Raw genomic sequence first — 22,687 nt, forward strand, 5'->3', positions numbered from 1 at the left:
ATCTTAGCTGCTATGCAGCTATTACCAATTCCTCACTATTATATCCGGCAAGCAATTTGTCTGCAATTAGTGACTAACTATCTGTGGTGGGATGGCTCATGCTAACATGAGGCCATATGTTACTCGCTCAGTGGGAACATAAAGTTAACAAGAGGCTAATTAGAATGTTTTAATTTGACTTAATGTGTGTTAATTGATGTTTGTTAATCGTAACAAAGTAGGCTGAGCTAATTGCTACCTCTAAATCCATGTTAATAGGGTTTTTTTTATTTCTATTTCTCCTGCCTAACCATAGACTAACGGTGTGACTGGTTACAGCACCTCTGAGACATTCAACCCCATTTGCCATTAAAGACTCACTGCTAATTAGCTATTAACACCATTACAACAAACAACAAAGCTTGGCATTTGCTGGTTATTATTCCGAGCAATTTGTGTAAAAGTAATGGCAAGCTTCTAATGGAACCGTGACTAACATTAACCAATGACACACACACACGCACACATGCACACACGCACCCACACACAAAATGCAAATACATATTTGTCCCTAATATATGTAATTTATTTTGCAAAAAAATACAGAACATTTTTTTCCAAGAATGATATTTTTCCCTTGCCTTGTCATCTTTGAACCACCAATAAAAGTGCAACAGGCAAACGACATGGAGTATCAACCCAGGGAACACTATTGAGTTAATAATAACATATATTTTACCAATTAATTTTTAATACATGAAAATATTTTAAGCACTAAGGCATTACCAACATCTTGTGTTGGTTTAGTGGTCTGTGCGTGGTCGCTTGGACAGGTGGAACGTTTCTGATTTTAAGAACTCTTCAATTTTTGATATCTGAGATCTGAATGATGACTGTTCCTGAGAGCACAGAGGTTCCAACTCAGCATCGAATCTTGGAGCTACAGTGGGCAAAGGAATTCTATTTTGCATGAAGAGGGGAAACAAAAATAAACAAGACATGGCAGAAATGACTTTCAGCGGTAGAAATAGCTTTCAGGCCGGCGTACATGTTGTGAATGAAAGCACGTTCCATTAGATTACAACTAACAGCAGCGGTATGTGACTTTTACTATTGTTTAACATAGGAATAGACATACCCAGAATGCCACGTGCTGGAAGAGTTGGAAACTTGACAAGAAGGGGCAGACAACGGAACTCTGCTTTCCTACAGACACGCACACACACACACAAAGAGAATCTTGAATTCCCATGTGGTATAAAACAGTAGTCTCTAAAAAAGACAACTCATTTAGGCCTCTTGAGAAATTTTAACTGATGAACAGAGATTGGGCAGCTCGAAGAGAAAAACCAGGCCTACACTGAGCTCATATGAAGTTCCCATAATATAGAATCCACGTAGAATGAAGAATTGAGCTGACTACAGTTTTTGTCATAGTAGTTTGTTCCTCACACATCCAAAGTGTTGCACTATATCTCCCTCAACAGCCTGCATCTGGATTTTATAAACCACAGTGATATTTTATAGTGATTGTAGCAGAAGAGTACATAGCAGCGTGTGAAACGTGTTTTCTACAGGATGTATGAGGACCGACGCATCAGTCAATAAACATGATTTAACATTCAACCAAAGTGATCCACTGAGTGCTTCACATCTTCAGTGGAGTGTAAAGTTTTGACCAGATGTAGTTATCTTCTGTTATCTAACCACAAAAGCTGATAAAGTAATTCTCATTACATGTCATCATGTGGTAGGAGACTTGCCAGGCACCGGTTTCTGTCCGCCTATTGTACATGTAACCTTTGATGCGAAAGTGCCTGTACTCAATCTGCTCTGTTCGAGTGACTTGCCCATATCTAATGATTGCATACTGCATTTTACTGCATTTTAATTTGACTTTCAACCCTTGTTGTGCAAAACAAAAGTTGGTGGCCATGAGTCTCTTTTTTATTGTCGTCTTCTACTTCTTCATTGTCTTCGTCTTTGAGGTTGTCATTGTCTTCTTTATCTTCCGAACTCTAACCCTAAGGTAATTCGCTTTAAGACTAACTTTAACAAACTTTTTTGCCATTCTTTCATTACACTTGTCATGTGGTCGATGGCTAAGCGCTCACCTTACAATTTCTGAATGTAACTGTTTACTATCTGCCTTATATGACTCAACTGAATGACTCAACAGCACATTTGAATAACATTCTGAGTTTCTGAACACCATATAAGTGCACTCTATTTGTCATTTACCATTGCTACACTGTAAAATACATAAATAATAATAAAAACAAAAATAAAAAGTAAGCTATGCTGCCACCCCCTAAAAAAATCTGCAAAAAATCAAGGCAGTGAAAGGTGAACCGTGATCTCACAAGGGAACAGTGTATACAATGAAGAATGCTTAGAATTGCTAAGTTTTGAATTACCCGTGATAAGAATAACAATATAGATAACTTGTTATAAGGTGGGCAACAAAATTTTGCCGTCCTTCCTTTGTGACCTTGGCACCCTTCCGCCATAGTCAGTCTGTCTTTACTCATAATATAATCACTTGTCCAGTCAGTCAGTCACTGCTCTGCTTGTTACATTTGTATACTGATAAAAATGTTACTAAAACCATGTTTGTATGCTTGCCAAAAAATATTTTCAGTAAAGGCAGTTTGACCCTGGAATGGATTATTTCTACTTCCATAAAATCCTATTAGTAAAACGGTTTCAAATTTGAGCACCCTTATGGGAAACTTGTAAAACAATATATTGATACTTATTAAACAGAGAAAAATATGGCATATATACGGCAATGTCATCTGAGGCAGCTCACGTCTCACATTTAAACTGTGGCAATTTACTGTATTCCCTTGTGCAATTCACAACTAATTTTGGCAGTACTTAGGTGCTCAATGTTGTTTATGAGTTAGAAGTTGTAGCCTTATTTAGACAAAACGCTACGAGAGTATCAAGTTTCTGTAACTAACATCTGTTACTACTGTTTCTCTGACGCCCTCGCCGCAAACGTTCCACTCTCCCATCTTATGTTTCCTCCCAAATCCTGTGGATGCAGAGACGCTGGAGGCCTTCAACAGGTCAGACGCTCGGAATGGTTCTGAGAGGAATGAAGTGAGATATAGCAGTGAGAACAGTGAAACATGTTGTTATCAGACAAAAATCTAATTCTTTTCAGTTTTTACCTTTACTGGGCTGGCTTTTAAGAAATGTGCAGTGAGACTGTGTGAGTATCTCATGAGAAGCACTCGCATTTTGCTCAGACACAGGAGACTTCTGAAGACACACCAAGGCGAAATGGTTAATGACACCAAAATTAAACCTGCATCTCATTGACAAAAATATATTTAATGCCTAATTGTTATCCAAATAATTGTTTTGAATACCTACTTCCTTTGACTGTGGTGGTATTGTGAAATGAAAAACAGTTGACTGAAATAATTCATTTTACTGTACTTAAAAGTAACATTCGATAATTTTTTTCATTATTTGCTCTCTCCTGGACACGGACCACCGAGGCCCCTCTCTGGTAGCCTGGCAGGTTTAATTCATCATTAAACTCAGAGTCATTCAAACCCCATTAGTTGACGCATTTACTTCAAAAGAAGACGTGACCCCTTCAGAAAGTGGTTCGAAGATGTGGCTAGCACTGCATAATAAAGGGACCTCAAAATGCAATGGAGGTCCCCTGGTATCTCACATTAGGAGGATTTTATTTTATTACATGTGCTGTTTTTGCAATCTTTTACTGAACATGTTCTGTTGGTTCCATTCAACAGAAAATGTTTGTTTGGGAACATTTTGATTTGATCTCTCTGAATAAAGTATATGCAATAGATGTGCCCGGAGATATAGATAAATGTAACAACAATGCTTCTCTCTTCTCATTTTTTTGGACTAACTTTTGGTATTTTACATGGTTCAGTGTCATTTTTACTACCATGTTGGCTAATCCAAGACTGTAAACCGCTTTCCAGTTTTACTTTTAAAACTATGGTGGTTGAGATATAAGAAGGCAAAAAACAGAATTGGTATTAGGTATTAAAGCATCTGCAGTTTGCCGAACAGAAGATACTGTATGTGGACAGCCATAAATACTGCTGATACAGTAATTAAAGTAATATCCTCCCAAAAACTTAATTAAGTCCAACAAATTGCTAAATTTTGACCTTTTCTAGAATGCGTACCTGAACATTTGGCTGCAGGTTGGAGTCAGAGGTAATGGTGGCGAGAACCGTCTGTTTCATTGGGGCACCCCAGTCAAATGACAGCCTGTAAGTTTTTAATTTGGGCAAAGACAAGTGCTTTACATCACCAAGGGCTTCTTTTACGCCAGGCTCCTTTTGGCATGTTGATGTTTCAACCTCAGATGTTTCACCATCTTTTGGTTGCTCAGACCCTAACAGGACACTTTCAGAGTTTGAATCCACTGCAATGTCTGGGTTGGAAACATCTTTTACAACAGGCTGCAGTTTGCATTTCGATGTGCTAACCTCAGGGAATTCACCACTTTTGGGTTGATGAGAATCCTCTGTGATGTCTGTGTCAGAAATGGTATTGAAATCGCCATCAGAAATGACAGGTTCTGCCTGAGGGGTCATCTCACAGGTCTCCACGTGTGTATCGCTTTCAAAAACCTCCATTAGTCCATTTGCAGGCTCAGATGCACCCATATTATGGCATTCAACCTTGGTGTCAACAATGGTTTTCTTGAACATCTCATTTGTGTTTGTACCACTCATTTCATCTGTGGGAGTCACGTTGCTTATAGTACGAATAGGTTCTCTCATTGCCTGATTTTTGACTGAATCAGCTGACAGACTGTGAAGGTCAGAAGATGTAGTTCCAACATTAACTGTTGATTCCTCCAATCTCGTCACTTCTGTGATTTTCTCAACTAGTGGATAGGGTGCAATTGGTGAAGACTTGACTGTCTCTGCATTGGTTTGGACCTCAACTTGACTTGAGCATTGAGCCTCTTGCACAATTAAAATAGATTTATTATGTAGACTTTGGTCTGGAGAACTGTTGAGGTCGTAAAGTAGCTTCTCTTCTGTCATGCTAACAGAGCTGTGGTCTGTAGCTTTCTCTGTGTCTTTTTGATAGCAGTCCGCCTCACAGACAATGCTTATTTTCTCACTGATGTCCACAAAGTCGACGTCCGATGGGGATGTGATCTTTGGATCACAAGTTGTCTGGGCCTCCTCTGTTTCTGTTTGTCCTCCCTTCTTCTCTGCATCCCTAAACTGGGCAGTTATTTTGGTCGTTTCTGTTTTGTGTGCATCAATTTTGCCGTGTTCTTGACTGTTTCCACTGTCTGCTGTTTGCAAAAAAACAGTCTCTCTCTGCTCTCCAGTACATCTCTCTTCTAGGACATCTTCAGCACTGCTCAGGTGACTTTCACTTCTGTGCTCCTTATCTGTATTGTTCCTTGCGTTATTCACTTTGTCCATTCCGCTACAGTCTGTTCCACTTGCGCTTATCTTCCCCTGGACGCTATTTCTGTTGTTGGTTAGTAGGTAATGGCTTGACATGTTGTCTGAGTTTGATATGTTTATTTCATCCACTATGCTTTCACTGATGGCCAACTCATTAGCAGAAGTAGTACAAGTCACATCTGACACTTCACTGGAGAGCTGTCCACTTGTGCTCGAGGTGCATTTGTGTTTATTCACAACGGTATCATCATTGTCCATTGTTCGCAAGAGTCCCAGGACCTTTTTGGGTGACCTAATTGAAAAGGGCTCCTCACATTGAACTTGGAGCTGAATTTCACACTTCCCAAAGAGCTCTGGTGTTCCTAGGAAAGCACAATGTGCAAGTACAAACAACAAGGCTTCAAGTTTTGATAAAAATACGGCCTGTCTGTCCGGAAAAAATATAATTTCTGTATTTTATCTTTTATCTAACGCTGACCCCTAACCCTTAATTCTTGCATGTCTCAAACCGACCTAAAATGCTGTACAGTACTAAATTTTTGGAAAGAACAAATAATAAAGCATGCTAATCACATTGTTTATATTATGTTGGCTGACCTCCCATTTCACCATCCAGTTTAGTCTTAGCAGTTGTATCTTCCAGACAGTCCAGGATTTTGCTCTGAGAAACGGCCGAGCTCTGAAGGCTGCCAAAGACAGGCTGTGTAAGGCTGGATTTGGGTTCATCAAGAGGTCTCTCTCTGGTTCCCTCTGCTAGATTGGGGAACATCTAAGTAGAAAGACAGACTCTCATGTGTAGAGAAAAACAAACATCCAAATGTGTAAAATCCAACAATGTTGTCAACCTTGTCAACAGCAGCTGTTGTGCACTTGGAAGCTGTTATTTGGAAAAATTTCATGCCATCAAATTCTATTTTATGCACAACAGGTCAAAATCAGTCTCTGACATGGTTTCGGTTTGGCATCTATGCACTTTGTTATTTGCATACTGCAATAATTTTTTAAACTAAAAGACCTGCAAAATTGAGTGGATTTTCTTTCTTTGAGTAGTTGAGACAAAATATTATCAGCTTATTTTCTATTTTATTTTCCATTTTATTTTCCAGTTTCGTTTTATGCAATACAATGCCTTGGCACGGTATTGCTAAATATACAATCATGTTTTGTTCACAGGATGAAATGTTAGAACAAATAGTATGATCATTTAGTAAAGCTGAATTGATTTTAAAAATAGCAAAATAATATAGGATGTCATTTTGAGAACAATTACTGCACCTATAAAAAGTAGAAAATCGAACCACAGCACTCGTGCAAACAAATAACACTACTAATACCACAAATACTTAATATACTATATATTAATATACTTTTAATCTCGGTGCCCCTCCTCTTTGTACTAGCATTCATTTCTATTTTTCCGCACTATATTTGGGGTACTCTCTGTTCTATAGTATTTTCTCTCTAAACTTTTCTAATTCGATATTTTACTTTAATAGGATGATGTGGTGTGGATAATTGATGGATTTGAACAAATGCATTCAGGTCAGCCTCTCTGTTGAATACATTAATGTCTATAGAAAATAATTCATTCAGGATACCGGTAAAATCCATGCATACCTCCAATTCCTGTATTTTCTGGGCCTGCATTTTGACTTGTGCAGACAGTCCGTTGTATTTCTGTTGAAGGTCATCGTGTACCTCTTTCAGTGCTTGAAAATGTTGCTGCTCACTCTACATGTGAAAGAAAACATTTTTTTTTGTTTATCAAACTATTATCACCAAAATGTTTTCCTTTTAAACTACTTCATAAAATGGAACTCTGTGTCTTTCTCTAACAATAAAAGGAACTATTTTCTATTTGTCCAAAATGGTTTAGTGTAGCTCACCATCAATTCAGCAACTTTTTCTTGCATCGCTTCATGTTCCTGCTTGAGGGCCTGTAGTAAAAGTACTCACTCAAAGCATTTTTAAGCTTTCAGATATAACAAGAAAAGAGGGTGTGAAACTGTAAACTGAATGTGAATCGATATCTTTCTCTTGCAAATTTGTGCTATTTTAATGATGATTTTAATAATTTCATTCATTAATAAATGTGAGAGGGCGGCACGACAGCACACAGCATGTCCGCCACACAGTTCAGAGGGTGCGGGTTTGATTCCACCTGCGGCCATCCCTGTGTGGAGTTTGCATGTTCTCCCTGTGCCTGTATGTTTTTTTTCGGGCACTCCGGTTTCCTCCCACATCACAAAAACATGTACGGTAGGCTGATTGAGCACTCCAAATTGCCCCTAGGTGTGCGTGCAAGTGCGTCGTTCGTCTCTGAGTGCCCTGCGATTGGCTGGCAACCGGTTCAGGGTGTCCCCCGCCTACTGCCCGATGACTGCTAGGATAGGCTTCAGCACGCCGTGACCCCCGTGGGGACAAGTGGTATAGAAAATGGATGGATGGATGAAATGACACTCTACAAAAAGTCCCGTTATTTCTACGTGTAACAAATGAACATGTTTTGCTGCCACAAATGTCATGTTTCGAGTGGGATTAAATTAAGGTCAAATGAAAAATTAAACGACACTTAATTAACACCATTACTCCTCACAACATTCAGATGCAAAGACAATTTTAACGCGGAGCTCATAGACTTTTGGTGATGTACAGGTCAGACGAGCGTGACCTGAGCATGACACTGGTCCAAGTAGTGGAAAAGAATTAGAATTTACCTGCAATCTTAAAATAGCCTTAGTGTGAGAAGGGGCGGGCAACAACAAATGTTGGTATTTTCAGAGACGCACACTGCTCAGCACAGTTAGAAAAATCTCTTCACATAGCCAACCTGCTTTGCAGCCAAGAGGCTCTCGTCATTCCCTTTAAAATTGGCCCCTAAGATGCATGCAGTCCTTCACATGATGGATGCAGAAACTGACTTAATGGAGCCCATGAATAGCCTTCTGCCAAAATCCACATTCTACGACGATGACACTCTCATACTGACAGCAAGACAATTTTGAGTTTTAAATTCGCCTATAATATGTGTATATACTGCACTTTGGGAAGTAGACAGAGAGATCTGAGAAAACCCATGCAAGCACAGATAGCACACAGAGCTTAAATTTAAACCCACAACCTTCTTTCTGGGAGGTAGCTGATTTGTCTGTGCTGCCTCATCATCAATCGTGAGGTCATTTATAAGAAAATCCACATAGGGAAATTAATATTATCATGCATTTATCAATACGGATGATCGGTTTTCATCTCAATTTGCAAGTAACTTAAGTCATGAGAGGAATGTAAAGGTAACGGGGAACATAAGTTCCACCATAAGTTCTGACCTTGTACTGCTCTTCTTGTGTCTGCAGCTGCAGCCCTAGTCTATTCACAGCCTGTGTCTGGTTCAAAAAAAGCTGCTGAGTATGCTGCAGGGACGTCATTGCCTCCTTGACAGTCACACAAAATAAACACACTGTGGGATATCTAGTAAAGCAGTATTTGTTCATGGGAGTTATGAAATTTTGACACAAATTAAACTGTGTTCAATATTAGTCATGATTCACTCACCTGTTTCTCTGAACGCAAAGCTGCATACTCTTCCTGTAGTTTCTTGTTCATTTCCTTTTCCTAAACATATGAACATTAGCTTGTAACAAGTTAAATACCTTTCCTTATTCCTTTTAGTACTTTGTGTCCCACATATTGATTGACAGAGGAGCAATTCAATTATCTTCTTGAGTTATTGGTTACCATGCTCAGCTTGTAACTCAGCTGGTTTAGATGCTGATCCTTGACTGTCATTATGGTGGAGGTGTCATGTCGGACTGATGACAATTTTGTCTTGACCAGTTTGATGTAGACTTCCTCCAACTCCTGATTGGTTCAAATTCACAAATTAAGAAGATGATTTTGCTCTGACTCAGATCCCACCGATATTGTACCGGATGTGAGGATTATTTCAGATTTTTTGTTTTACAAAAATGTAAGTCTCCAATACCTTCATTAGTTTCTGAATGGTTGCTTCATGTTTTTCATTTGTAGCTTTTAGTTTCTTATTTCTTTTCATGGCTTCATCAACTGTCAAGAAAAAACAAACACACGCACAAACACAATGGTTGTCATCAGAATAAACTTTTGATATCAATGCAATTGATGTTTTGTCATTACAAAGTTTTATAGACATGATGGTGTACGGAGGATCTTACCTCCTCAGTATTTTTTTTGCCAGCAATACTTTAGGGACTAACAAGCTACTACCGTTATGATGTTGTGTGGGACAAATAAAGGAATCTTATTTAAAAAAACAACAACTGCTAAATGTTTCCAGGATCTTGTTAACCTCACAAGTAAAACATGACCACGGTGACTGCATAATGAGTCTTTAACTTTACAGAACACTCCGGAGCTAGCATTGTTATTCCATTTGTACATCATGTTGTTGATGCAGTTTTAAGTTCAATTTCACTGTTTTCTAGAAAACCAAACAATCTCTAAAGCTACATTTTCACATAAGAATTTCCATCAGCTACCATTTTGCCCCAGTTGCTCATGGGCCTTCTTGAGTGTTGCACACTGCCTGGATAGAGTGCCAAACCGTTTTTCAACTTCCCCTATTTGGATCAGGTGACTATCTTTTGACCGATTCTGCAAAGCTTGCTTTTGTTCCTGTCAAAGAAATACAGCAGATACATTAATGACCATGTAAAACAAACACCAGAACACATCCTTATGAAACAATGAAAATGCTATAAAATCCAGCCAGGGCCCCTACAGGTTAATACCATAACTTGATTTAATAATTTCTAGGGTTGCTACCAGTTATGAGCCCTTAGAATCATTATCAACGTCCCTTCTGACTCAAGCTGCCAGAAGAGGTGTTAGAAGGTGTTGCTTACTCGTCATACTCTTACCAACAAGAAATAAAACAAGAAGTAGAAAGTACTCCGAGATACTTCAGTCAATTCAGTTGAGGCTTATGGTTTAACACACTCTGTGTTATCATGGGATGAAGGCATCAGCAAAGTCCATGCCTCACAGAGCTTTAGCGCTCTTCAAAGTGCCATTACACTTAGATTGTCTGTATCACTCGTTCTTCAATAATTCACTCCCTCCACTCTCATTTCACTCCCTGCTCTCCTAGTACACCAGCCTTCCTTCAACTCCCTGACTGTGCCACTGGCATAGGAAGAGGGTTCAACCAAGCGTGGTCCTGTTATAAAATATTTTAATATTGTCAGGGCGGTTCAAGTGTCGCACTCTCCCTATCCGTTAATGGTGATGAGCTCCTCCATCTAAAAGCTAGTCCTCCTATTCCCCCAGTCATTTCATTTTTCTCACTCCCACCTATCTTCTGTCAACGACTGGAACAAGTTAAAAGCCTCCTTACCAACTCATTGGATTTCTTTTCAAAGTTGTACTTCAGCAGCTGAAAGACAGGAATAAACTCACACCAAAATCCACAACATCAACAACAGATCATAATGATTATTATAGTTTTAAAAGGTCCAATAAATTACATTTCCCCAAGAAATTAAAGTTGCTAATTTATTCTAGGAAGGGCAGCTCGGTATTAAAATGGCTACGGAACAAAAATATATATAATCCATGTTTCTAGGAAAAATATGCAATCACAAAGTTTTATTGTAAGATGATGACCAATCAAAAGGGCCATAATGTTTTTTAAACATATTTACTTTTTCTTTTATTAGATCCAAAAGTTATTTTGGTAAATCACTTCTACATAAAGTCATTTTATTGGAGTTCAAGTACTGATGTAAAAAAATATGAAACTCACAATTTTATTTTATTTAGTTGAGGAAACTTGTACTTAAGCATTTTGTCAAGATGGTAGTGATTGAGATGCTTTAATCACAACAACGGTGCATGTGAAAATGAAGAGGGAATCACTAGACCATGTTACAAGAATTAAGACAGCTGGGCCTCAACTTAGCAAAACAAACCAGTTAATGTCTCCCAGATAGAATATCAAGAAGAAAAAAAAAAAAAGCTACACGCAAGACGGCTGGTCGTTAAAGTGCAGCGGTCCGTGGGGATGGCTGTTTGTCACCTCGATGGCGTTGAGCCCGAGGACAAACATTTTGGAAGCCAAATTGGCTCGGACCTTCTGCCCTTGACTTAGCAGAGTACTATTGTTTTATAAAAGATCTAAAGTAAATCATTATTTTTTTCAAGCATGAATGAGAACAATGAAGTAATAAATGTGATGGCGCGAATAGGATAAATGGACAGAGAGCACAAGTTCAATACCTGGAGCGACTTCAGCTCTTCTTTCAAGTTGCTAATCTCCTTGTCTTTTAACTCAGAAATGAACTGGTATTTCCCCTGTAATGTGACATTATTCGTCTGAGTGTCAAAAAAGAAATAAAAGCCAAAGCTGAGAGCAAAAGAATGCATTCCAATAGCCAAGAGGGTGCAAGTGAGACGAGAAAATTTACTACTAAAACAGTAATTGAAGGAAATTCACAAGTACAGAGATGCTCATACCTTATCCTCCTCCATGTTTCTTATTTTGGCCTGTAACTTGAGAAAAACATCAAGATTTAAGATGTCTGCTAGTCATAGGTCAAATTTACATTTTTTTTAAAAAGAAAATCAGGACTAATTTCCCCTTGTGGGGCAGCCATTGTGACTTTTTTTTAATATCTTTATTTCGAACATATTTAAAACATAAAAAGATAAAAAAAATTAAAAAAATAACACTTTAAAGTGTCATATGTAAGTCCGTACAACAAACAAACAAACAATAACCAACAAACTGAAAATAATCAATAACAAAGAATGCTCGAAAAGGATTAGTAAGAAGCATAGCATGACATTGCTTAGGAACAAGTTTGAGAACTTCTGTAAATGGAGATAAGCACATTGGACTATGAGTGTGCATCATGTTCAAGCACGTAAAGTGAATTTCCCCTCAAGGACACAATTAAAGGTTCTTCCTATGATGTGACTTTGTACTTCAAGAGGTCAAGCAACTCAGTGTAGCGTGAAGGAGAAGAAGCAGCTTTAGTGCATATTAAATTGGCTGGCTTGTACACTGGAATGATGGGAAAATGCAAGTCTACTTGGCAGTTTGGGTTCGAGCTCTTCCTTGCAGTGAAACTTTTTTGGTTTTGTAAATCACATCAGAAAGGCAGCGATATTCTTTCCAACAACAATGTGTAACAGTCGAACATTTGAAAGTGAGGATGAGATGCACCTGCTTTTTGACATTGATGAGAGACTCCGCATGCTCTTTTGTAGCTGTTTCTATTTGGCGCTGCAATGAGTCCTGTCATGATCGGGTGAAATATCTCAAGTGATGAAAGCGGTCATTTGTAATGACATAAAGCTTGAATACTGACAGAACCACTGCCCCCCTGTACCTTCTCCCACTCGATCTCCTGTTTCTCCAGCACCACTTTGCTGATTTGAATCTCAAACCGAGCTGTTGCCTCCTGAACCATGGGGAGATTGATGAAAAGAAGCAGAAATTAAACAAATATTGCATATGATGAAAACAATCTACTTCATTTATATTTAAATTGAAATTTACAAAACATACTGACAATGTGGTTCCACTCAAAACGTGAAGAAATTCAGTCACACTTGGGTTAGCGTACGCAAATGCATCACATACAAGTCAAGTTTCACCCTTTCATTCTTCTATTTCATTGAAAGGACACCATTGAGAGTGATTAACATTAGAGGGGAGGAGATATTTGTTGTGAGCTGTCCTTATCCTCCTTCGAAACCCCCAGAAAGCAGGTGGGTAAAAGTCAATTTCTCTCGATGGCCATGAGACTATTTATGTGCATGTGGGAGAAGCTGAACTCTGTTTATTATAGAAGTCCCATTAAACTATGGTAGCCTGCCAGTTCAGTGGTGCAAAAGGAGGGCACAAGATAAAGCTGTTATTTTCCCTTTGACAAATAATCATTAGGCCTTAAAGTGTTGTGGAAACTACACTAAAGCTTTACTGAACTTGTTCTGTCGTCCTAATCCAAACAGAACATGCAACAGATTGGACCGTATTAGGGAATAATGATAACAACAATGTTTATTTCGTAAATTTGTTTTTTTGCGGTTTTAAAAAAAAAAAAAAATTGACACCTTGCTTCTCAATCTGAAGATCCAGTTTGTTGATAATGATTTTCCCTTAGAATGCTTTTTTAATTGGCACACTGTTTTTATTTTGATCAAATCAAAATGAAACTACGTATGTTAGATATATGCATTGTTGCAGTGTGTTCTTTCGTGTAAAGCTTTAATTTACAAGGAAACCTAATATTGTCTTTGCCTTGTCCAATCCATAGCAACAGAGTACCAAGACCATGATGACATGGTACTCCTTAACCTCTGGTGATAGAAGCAGCCTGAGGAAGAGCAGACTGATTTTTCCAGTTAATGTGACCATAACAATAAAACTGAAATTGCAAAAAAAAAGAAGTTAACATCACATTTTTGCTCTTCCAGCCTTTATGCACTCGGACAATGTACTGTCAGGTTGAATGTGTTTGCTTGAGGGTGGGATGATGACCACCCCCGATAGCCATTGACAAACAAATTAACTTTTTACTTATTGGTCAAGGGCCAAATAGCATGTCTGACCTTCGAACTGGTGTCTAGTAGTGTGGATCACACAGCCAAAAGACAAAGGTAGCGGTAGATCTCTTTCGGGTCAAAATGCTCACAACTTTCTTCCTTTTTTCAATGAAATGAAGATATTTTAATTAAGAATGAACTTAACAAGGCAGCTTATCCCGTTTGATGCAAATAGCAGGCAAACAAAAAATGTGAAAAAATATCCTTATCGGAGACGTTAGTTAGTTCTATAAACGAAAGATGCATTTTTTTTTAAAACATTTTCAAACCAATTTTATTATGTTAACAAATTTTTTTGCAATTTTAGTTGTAGGTATTTTGTTATTTTGTTGAACTTCCAAGGTTTTTTGTGAAACTTTTGTAGCACACAGGAATATTTTGATGGAGTTCCAAAATAGACAACCTTTATGCCATTCGACTGTGGAATCATACCATCATAAAATCATTCTACTAACTCTTGTTTCCGTGAGAAAAACATACTGTACCCTTCGAATGTGCAGCTCCTGTACAGCTTCAAGCAGATGTGTTTTAAATTCCAGCAACTGCAGTAACATAGTTCCTCCACGTTCTGATTGACAGGGGGTGTTGAGCCGAGGCCTCTCCTGTGGAGTCACTGCTACCCCCACCTAATTGAGCATAATTAATTAATTATACAGCGATTACAGATATACATAGCTTATCAGATTTGCAGATGATGGTAAAAGAAACAGCAACCTATTCAGCAACGCAATTTTGGAGCTTCGGAATGATAGGGCTGACTTAGAGCCAATCACCAGAAAATATGACATTGATTCAAATTGACTGTGCAGAAAAGAAACAAATTAATTATGATTCAGTTAGCGGTTTTCGCCATTAAATGGCAGAAAATATGGAAAATATATAATGCTTGTTTTCTAAAATAAATGGTTTATTTATTGATTCAACAGTCCGCTTTGTTGGAGGATTACAGAAGTCAGACAATATAAATATTACAAAGCAGTTTGAAATGGAAAAAGTTCCCTATAAGATTATCCAAACTAATTATCAATACATTTAATAATTGATTACCGTAGTTGCAACCGGTTAATCGTTGCACCTCCACATAACAATTAAGCAATATCACATAAGAGGAAGTGATCTACTAACCAAAGTTTTTGAAACTTCTTTGGTATTGCTTAATGTGAAGGACTTGGTCCCCACATCTAAATTAACACATATGCTCAAATAATCATTAATTAGCAGGAGGTTGTTTTGAATATTTAATGATATTCTCCTGTTTGATGACACTGTTGTGGGTGGCTATGTGAGAAGTGGCAACTTACAATTGTGCTGGGTGAGGGAACTCCAGAATCCGTACCGTGGTCCATTGTGTTGCTTTAATGTTGGCTTACTTTCACAACCTGAGCCAAGGTAAAACAAAACATTTGCATTATAAAAGGCCCACAGCACATTGCAATGTTACAAAAAGTGGATAACGTACACAAGTTAATTATTTACAATTTGCCATTGAATGGATCATTTAATTGTTCTGCCTCATATTACTGATCACTGGCAACGAGAGATGAATAAAGATACATTTTTTGCAAATAATTAAGTGAGATTGGATAATTGCTTGGAACAATACCTGGTGATCTCCGAAGGCACACTGGTCGGTAATAATTGACGTAGAGCTTGCCTCTAACTGTAACTGTTGATTAAAATGGTAATGAAGTCCATAGAGCATAGTATGTGTATTGTGATTGACTGGTGAGTTGCGAATAGCCCGAAGTCAGCTGGAATAGGATCCAGATCCCTGAAAGCCTGAACAGAAGAAGTGGTAGAGAAAATGAATGGATGAATAGATTTTGGCGTTTAATTAAACATCACCACCATGTTTTTTTTTATACACTTATTTGGTCATCTTTAATCTATACTGTCAAATTCTCAAATGACAATTACTCGGTCTGAATATTAAGTTCTTATAATGTTGGTCAGTTATTATAATCTAACCTAATGGCTATTTTTTTCCTTTGTTGTATACTATTTACACTGTACAATTTTATAACCGATCGAGATTAAAATGAACCAGCCCCATTGACAATAATAGGGGTCAAAGCAATAACACTAAAGAGACATTTTTTTCTGTCATTGCTTTCTAAATTATGTAAGTGATTTAATTTGCTCTATAAATGGACTTGTACAACTGCATGTGTTTATATAGTAAAGTGTCACACACAGACAAACTGCAAATGTCATGAGAAGTAGCCTTAGCCAGTGACCTGTTAATAGAACAGATTTTTTTTCTCTCAATTTATCCTGCACAGGTATCAATCGTGTTGAGGGATTAAATGATCCCTGTTAGAACTAGCTAGCCTGGGGTAATAAAATGACACTTTGACCCCAAGCAAGAGGAAGTGCAAGTGAATATTAAAGTGTTGTGTATTTTGTGTGTTTTGTATACAGCATCTTAATGTGTGCATGCACGTGGTTATGTGTGTGTGTGTGTGTGTGTATGTGACTGGAGGGGGTAAAACTCCTATACAGTTGAGTAAGTATTAATCCTCAAATATAAGCAATAAAACGAAAGTCTATCATAAAATATGTTATCTATTAAGATTGCACATTTTTATCAAGTAATGATTCTTAATGGCAAAGTCAGTCATAATTACTAAAATTTATACGTATAAAATCTCACTTCAGCCATAAACGGTGCATGGCAAATGCTGTGTTTTTTCATATTAATTTAATACTCTCTCTGTACACGTTTTTTTTTTTTTTTTTTAACTGAGGCAAGTTGTTCATTTGCAGCTAGGATAATGTCAATAGAATACAAAATATAATTAACAAGAGTCAACTCTCAAACACAATCTCAATTTGATCAAGGGTTACAGTAAAGATTTCAGACAATGTACACAGACATTTCTTGTTTTGTTTTTACATTACATTAACATATGGTTTCAGTTCAAACAGAAAAACAGGAGGAATTGGAGGATTACTACATTTTGTCTAATGAAGGTGGAATTTAGTATTTTAGAATTTAGTAACAGAATATTCACCACATACCTAAGGGATATTATTGCTACAAGAAACAATTGTACATCTAACTTGTCAGTCACCAGTCATGACCTTCAAAAATGAACCAAAACATTACTAACTTGACCGGGTGAACTTAATGCATTAAATAAACATTGCAATACAACAATGTTGAATTTCATTAGTCACGAATTCATTTAATTCAAAGAAAAATTAACAAAGCAGTTTAACCACCAAAACCACCATAGGCCAAATTTAAACTTAGCTAACCTATTGTAAATAAATAAAGCTTGCTTGGATGCTAGTCTTAATTTAAGGATCTTTATCCAGCTCATATTTAACAACTAAAGTCACAAGAAAGCAATCTTATTTTAATTTTTATTTTCTTTACACAAGTTGATATCCATGACCTACCTCGACCAATTAGCCTTAAATTATTCTTTTAATGGGCGGTCCCATGAACGTGACAAACCTAACATACGGGTATTTTCAAATAAAACGTGCTTTTAGGATGGTAAACATGGTACACTTTATTTCATGGCAATGCATTTAAATTCGATTGGGCCTTAACTGTAGCATTGACACACAATGTGCTATTTTCGCGTAGTTAAGCGTTTTGAGTTTGTAAACGTGTGGTTTATAAAGCACAGTGCGCTTGCAGTGAACATTTGTAGACTTTGGTAAGCGCACTGTCTTGGTCTTTGGCGGCATCTAGTGGTCGCATTTAATAATTCAACAAGAGGTTATTTGCGGCGCTGATTATTTCTTCTTCGCCACCTGCTGTGTTTCCTTGACTCGAAGTTTGGAACCATGGCTTCAATTAAAGAAAGAGCTGCGGCTTTGAAACTTGCTGAGAAACTACGCAATCGTCCTCAAGGTATATTTTTTTTAACCACTGTTTGAACACGCTATTTGATTAAGTTTTTAATTGGGTGAACAACAGTAATTGCTAATGTCACCAATGACTCTCTCCTCCCTGTCAAAGTTCGAGGATTGATCGTGAAGGCACCCCAGTCTCCAACGTTAGGGAGCAACCTCGTTTCCCACCTCAGGTCTTCTTTGAAAGTAAGGCGTTGTCGAGTTTACCTTGTGTCCCACAACGATTGCTTCCTGGGCTCTGAGGCTGTGGATGCTGTGGTAGACTACATTGGCAGTGATAAATCCTTTGAGGGTAGGATGCTGCACCACTGTTGTTGTGTATATCCTGAATTACTAAATTATACACATCAATATAGTGACCATCTACTGCCCTAGGAATTCTACCCATGCACTAGATTGTCTTACTGATGAGGACAAAGGGCGTACTAGTGCCTGCCTAGTACACAGGTGTCAAACTCGAAGCCCGGGGGCCAGATACGGCCCGCCACATCATTTTATGTGGCCCGGGAAGACAAATCGTGCATCAAATTCGTGTGTCATTACTAGAATGGCAAATTGTCTTCACTTTTAATAAAAACCTTTTTAATATTTGGCCAGTTTTTACTCGTCTGATTTGAAAATGAATTATTTGTCAGTTTGTTTTGTAGCTTTTACTGCATATAATATGAGGTGCTCATACATTTATTTGGGTTGACAGTCATAATGACCCTCCGAAAGAAGCTATGACTACAATGCAGCCCGCGAAAAAAAATGAGTTTGACACCCCTGGCCTAGTATGATCAAATAAACACACACTGTTTCCAATACAAAGCCTACCAATTGAATCTCAGATAGCTACAAACAAATACAGCATGACTTTATTTTTCTTAAAAATCTGAGGTGCCACAACATGCCGGGACAAAGTGGTGAATGTGTGTCAAGCTCTGTTGGACTGCAATGTGTTTGAAGCAGTTGGAACTAAAGTGTTTGGCAAAGACAAGAGGAAGGCTGAGTTTCAGGACAGCAAATGTGCACTTTATAGGTTAGTCTGATTAAAACAACAAAAGGTCGTTCAAGCTGTAAATATGTGAATGTTGTATAATTGTGTCCACCAGGTTTGTTCATGAGGATGCTCCATCAGTGGAAGACTTGGAGAAGGGTGTGCTTGCAAGCAGTATCCAGAAACTCTTCTTTTGCTCTCCCTCAGACAGGTATGAGGTCAAACCACAGAGCTCATTTCATGAACACAATACCTGAACTGTGTAATGTTTTTATTTTTGCAGAGAGGGTGAGCAGATGTCTCCCTCTGGGCCAAAATGTCTAATACCTACACCTGTCAAATTCTCCCAGACATCCCCAAAAGTCTCCCAGTTAGGCAGTCCCGTCAGTCCCAGTTTGCCAATGGAGACCAGAGTGGAGAATTTCAGTCTGAGTCCCAATAGAGTGCAAACACATTCTGATTTACCACAGACAGGTAGGAAGTTATATTTAAATGTTATTTGTCGGCGGTTGTGATTATGATGATCAATTTTCCTGGTATGAGTCATCCATCCATTTTCTGAACCCGGGGAAACAACAAGAACAAGCAAACTCTAAAAATCTGTTCAAGCAAGAAATTAGTTTTGATACAAAATGGCAAACGACAAAACCGGAGTACGCAAATGCCAAATTTCAGCATTTTGCTCCCTTTCTGTTCAAACACAAGAAAAACAACATGCATGAACACTAGAATACAAAAATGTATGCTTGACATTGATTGTGCTCCCCCTACAGTGGTAGATGAGGTATGGCAGGAGCAAACCCTTCTCAGGTTATTAAACCTTGTGGAACTCCCGATATTGGAGGGGGTGCTTCAGATGAGCCAGATTTCTTCATGCTCTGCTCCATCACCCCCCATGACTCATAATAACCCTGACCTGATCTACGGCAGCAACCACCTTGACAGACAGATCCTCAAGGCCTTCAGGGACTCTCAGTACGTCTTGTCTCTTTCAATCATATAGTCAAAACGAAAGTGGCTCGGACAAAGTACTGTACTGTAGATGAATCTTTGTGACATTCATATCATCTTGCCATTTCGTCACACAGAGAAGACGAGTGGCTCCGAGCAGCCCTGGACTGTCTGGACTTCCTCCCTGACCAACCAGTGGTGAAGCTGAGCCGAGAGCTGCCTCTCTTGTTCCCGCAAGATCATCACACTGAGCAAGCTGACGGCAACGCACCAGGGAAGTACTAGCACAAGCGGTGACAGGATGATTGCTGCTGAGTTTTGTATGATTACATGTGCCATTATATACGACAGCCGTGATTTAACTTTCTGGCTCTAGGTAATAAATGCCTCTCCGAAAGTGGCAAAGCTTATTGCAAACTGCTGCTGTATGGTATACTGGTGGGACACTACAGCAACACGGATAGACCTCCACTACTTCCTGAGCAAATGACTGATGTATATTCAGCAATAACCGATCTGCTAGGTAGGGACTTGAGTTAACCATGAAACAAACCTGATTTTGAAGTCAAGATGTTAGCGTCATCTTTCTGTTATGTTTTTGTCCATTTACAGTGAATGCAAAATTGGGCAAAGCACTTGAAGTTCTTCAGTTGTGCTTAAAGCTGCTGCCACCAAGGTGCAGAAAGGAGCTGTGTCAGATCCTTACGTTCATGACGGTGGCTGCTGACGCACATGAAATAAAACTGGACAAGGAGGTGATGATCATGAATGCTGTGTATTACAGACAACCCCCGGTTATTCACGGTTTGCTTTTTGAGAATTCATCTGCATTATTTTTGTGGTCTTTCTGAAAGGGCCCAAAATTTAACACAATGACAAATGTATCTACAACAAACCCGCACGTATAACAAAAATTACATGAGAGAAAACAAATGACAAAAATAAGAAAAAATAATCAAGAGCTCGTAAAGACCGTGGAGAAAAATAATGAAACTTTTTTTTCCCACTAAATGTAACGTTTCTGAATTTTAATGCTCAAATGGTAGATTCTACAACTGTTTCAGTGGTAGTTGTGGTCAATCTTTTAAGAGTAAAATTGTCAGGGCAAGAATTACGACTGCACCTTCAATTTGCAAATAACTGTCTTTTTTTTTTTACCATGTCAGTTTTAGCCAAGACCCCTAATATGTTATATGAATATGTTGCAGATGGAAAACAAACTTGCAGTGAAGAAGTCTTTCTCCAGGGCCATCCTGAACAGCAAGGTTCTGTCAAAAGAGAGAGAGGATCTGATGATAGTCTTCATGCTCAGCAACGTGAAGGAGATCTTCAAGGTATGAACGTCTTTCAGCAGTTTGGAAGCTCTTTCACACTCATTTTCAATGTGAACCACATATTATTATGTTTTGGATAGTTCTGTTCATGTCATCTGTCAAAAAGCTTTTGGTGCAAACAAGACTTCATTTATCCACGTTTCTTCTTTTTGTCCTAGATACCTGGAGCCCTGCACAAAGTAGTGAGTGATAAGCTGGCTGGCCTCGTTCAGGCGAAACAGCCAGATGTCACTGGTGAATGCCTGATTTTTAATGCAAACAAAACATCTTGACAATAGCAATTGTCCCCAAAAAACTACAACCTATAGAAACGTAGATTTGGGTTGTAATTTTAATTTATATTCATTGGACATTTACTAGTCATGACCATAGTAGTCTTTGTTTGGGGGGAAAAAAAACTATTTTCGATGGTGTCAAGCGGAATCCTCCAAAATCATCGCTATTCAGGACACCCAAAAAATGGCATTTATTGGTTTTCAACCGTTAGCATTGCGAAAAAGAGCAAGTAATAATTTGAAAAGTTACACCCACACAAAAGTTTTTGAAAAAATATCAAATTGACCAAAATGTGATTTATGGGGCTTTGGCCTCATGCCAATTCGTGTACAATATTGATTAAATATGCAAAGCACAAAAACAATTTTATTTAAAACTGCTGAAAATATGTATATATTTTGCTTATGGGACTGAAAAAAAATCCCTGTCTGTTTTGTAGGCTTACAGGTCTCCAACAAAACGTACAGTGGCATGAGTAAGACAACCACTGATCAGGAACTCTGGTCTTTGCTTCACTTCATTCAACTGGATGCCAACATTTCATCCAAGGAGAGGAAACATCGACTTAGGCAGTTTTACCAAGCGCACCCTGAGATATTTAATAAGTACTTTGGAGAATCTGCCGTTAATCTGCTGTAGGTTTGTCAATGGAGAAAAGTTAAAGCAGACTTAAAATACATCATTGTAATATTATTGAAATGTATCTGGAATATGTTTGAACTTGTCAGTGTTTGATATTATTCATTGGAATGGACTCTAAATAGATTCCCCTGGGTATGTACTTTATCTGATTTGAGAGATTTGAAACAGAAGGACTATATCTGACACTGTCACCAGGATCCACTCATTCCCTCCTAATGTGTGAGCAATATAAAATTGCAATCTCTGCCACGTGTAGATATTGTTGCACCATTCGGGATCATAGTAAATAAAAATGGAAAAACAAATCCGAACATCTTTAAATACACCATCTGAAATGGTTGAATGTGTGCTGAATATATTATTTATACTGTCTAGATTTTTAACTTAGTACGTGTGAACAGATCTAAATTATTACTTTAAAATTATAATATGGGCTTTAGAAAAAAAATACATATTCAATGAAACAAACTATACACTGTACAAACTATATACAAACACTCAAAACATTCCTTGACAAGATTGTATCTCTATGTTGTGCTCTGACCAACATGAACAAAAATGTGCAAAATTGAAGGTATGTGAAATAAATATGGCATGACATACAGCCAAGTGCGTGTGTTTCATTATTTACAAGTGGA

General features: G+C 38.1%; 2 protein-coding genes across 5 annotated transcripts; one reads left to right on the forward strand and one right to left on the reverse strand.

Moving 5' to 3' along the window:
• Window positions 1-543: 543 nt before the first annotated feature.
• On the reverse strand, window positions 544-15,777 carry ccdc73 (coiled-coil domain containing 73). 4 transcript variants are annotated; one of them, XM_049723774.1, is made up of 21 exons: window positions 15,601-15,777; window positions 15,299-15,376; window positions 14,483-14,623; window positions 12,779-12,850; window positions 12,613-12,684; window positions 11,901-11,930; window positions 11,664-11,738; window positions 10,783-10,821; window positions 9,926-10,061; window positions 9,394-9,473; window positions 9,147-9,269; window positions 8,964-9,023; window positions 8,738-8,842; window positions 7,298-7,348; window positions 7,029-7,142; window positions 6,009-6,180; window positions 4,161-5,773; window positions 3,159-3,249; window positions 2,946-3,073; window positions 1,118-1,185; window positions 544-939 (listed from the first exon to the last, which is right to left on the reverse strand). In XM_049723774.1, exons 2-21 carry the CDS (start codon window positions 15,341-15,343, stop codon window positions 783-785), a joined length of 3,372 nt encoding a protein of 1,123 aa, XP_049579731.1. In that variant the 5' UTR covers window positions 15,344-15,376; window positions 15,601-15,777; the 3' UTR covers window positions 544-782. The 4 variants fall into 4 exon arrangements, with proteins under 4 accessions (XP_049579731.1, XP_049579730.1, XP_049579733.1 ...); XM_049723773.1 differs by having other exon boundaries at window positions 11,901-11,936; XM_049723776.1 differs by lacking the exon at window positions 11,664-11,738.
• Window positions 15,778-17,706: 1,929 nt separating this feature from the next.
• LOC125971284 (DEP domain-containing protein 7-like) lies at window positions 17,707-22,354 on the forward strand. Its single transcript, XM_049724374.2, has 12 exons — window positions 17,707-17,865; window positions 17,974-18,159; window positions 18,747-18,888; window positions 18,962-19,057; window positions 19,130-19,320; window positions 19,620-19,821; window positions 19,935-20,069; window positions 20,172-20,320; window positions 20,410-20,552; window positions 21,006-21,131; window positions 21,290-21,365; window positions 21,847-22,354. The coding sequence occupies exons 1-12, from the start codon at window positions 17,799-17,801 to the stop codon at window positions 22,044-22,046; spliced, it is 1,713 nt and encodes a 570-aa protein (XP_049580331.1). The 5' UTR covers window positions 17,707-17,798; the 3' UTR covers window positions 22,047-22,354.
• The last annotated feature ends 333 nt before the right edge of the window (window positions 22,355-22,687 follow it).

This window comes from Syngnathus scovelli, chromosome 6 (assembly GCF_024217435.2).
Source record: "Syngnathus scovelli strain Florida chromosome 6, RoL_Ssco_1.2, whole genome shotgun sequence".
NCBI lineage: Eukaryota > Metazoa > Chordata > Actinopteri > Syngnathiformes > Syngnathidae > Syngnathus > Syngnathus scovelli.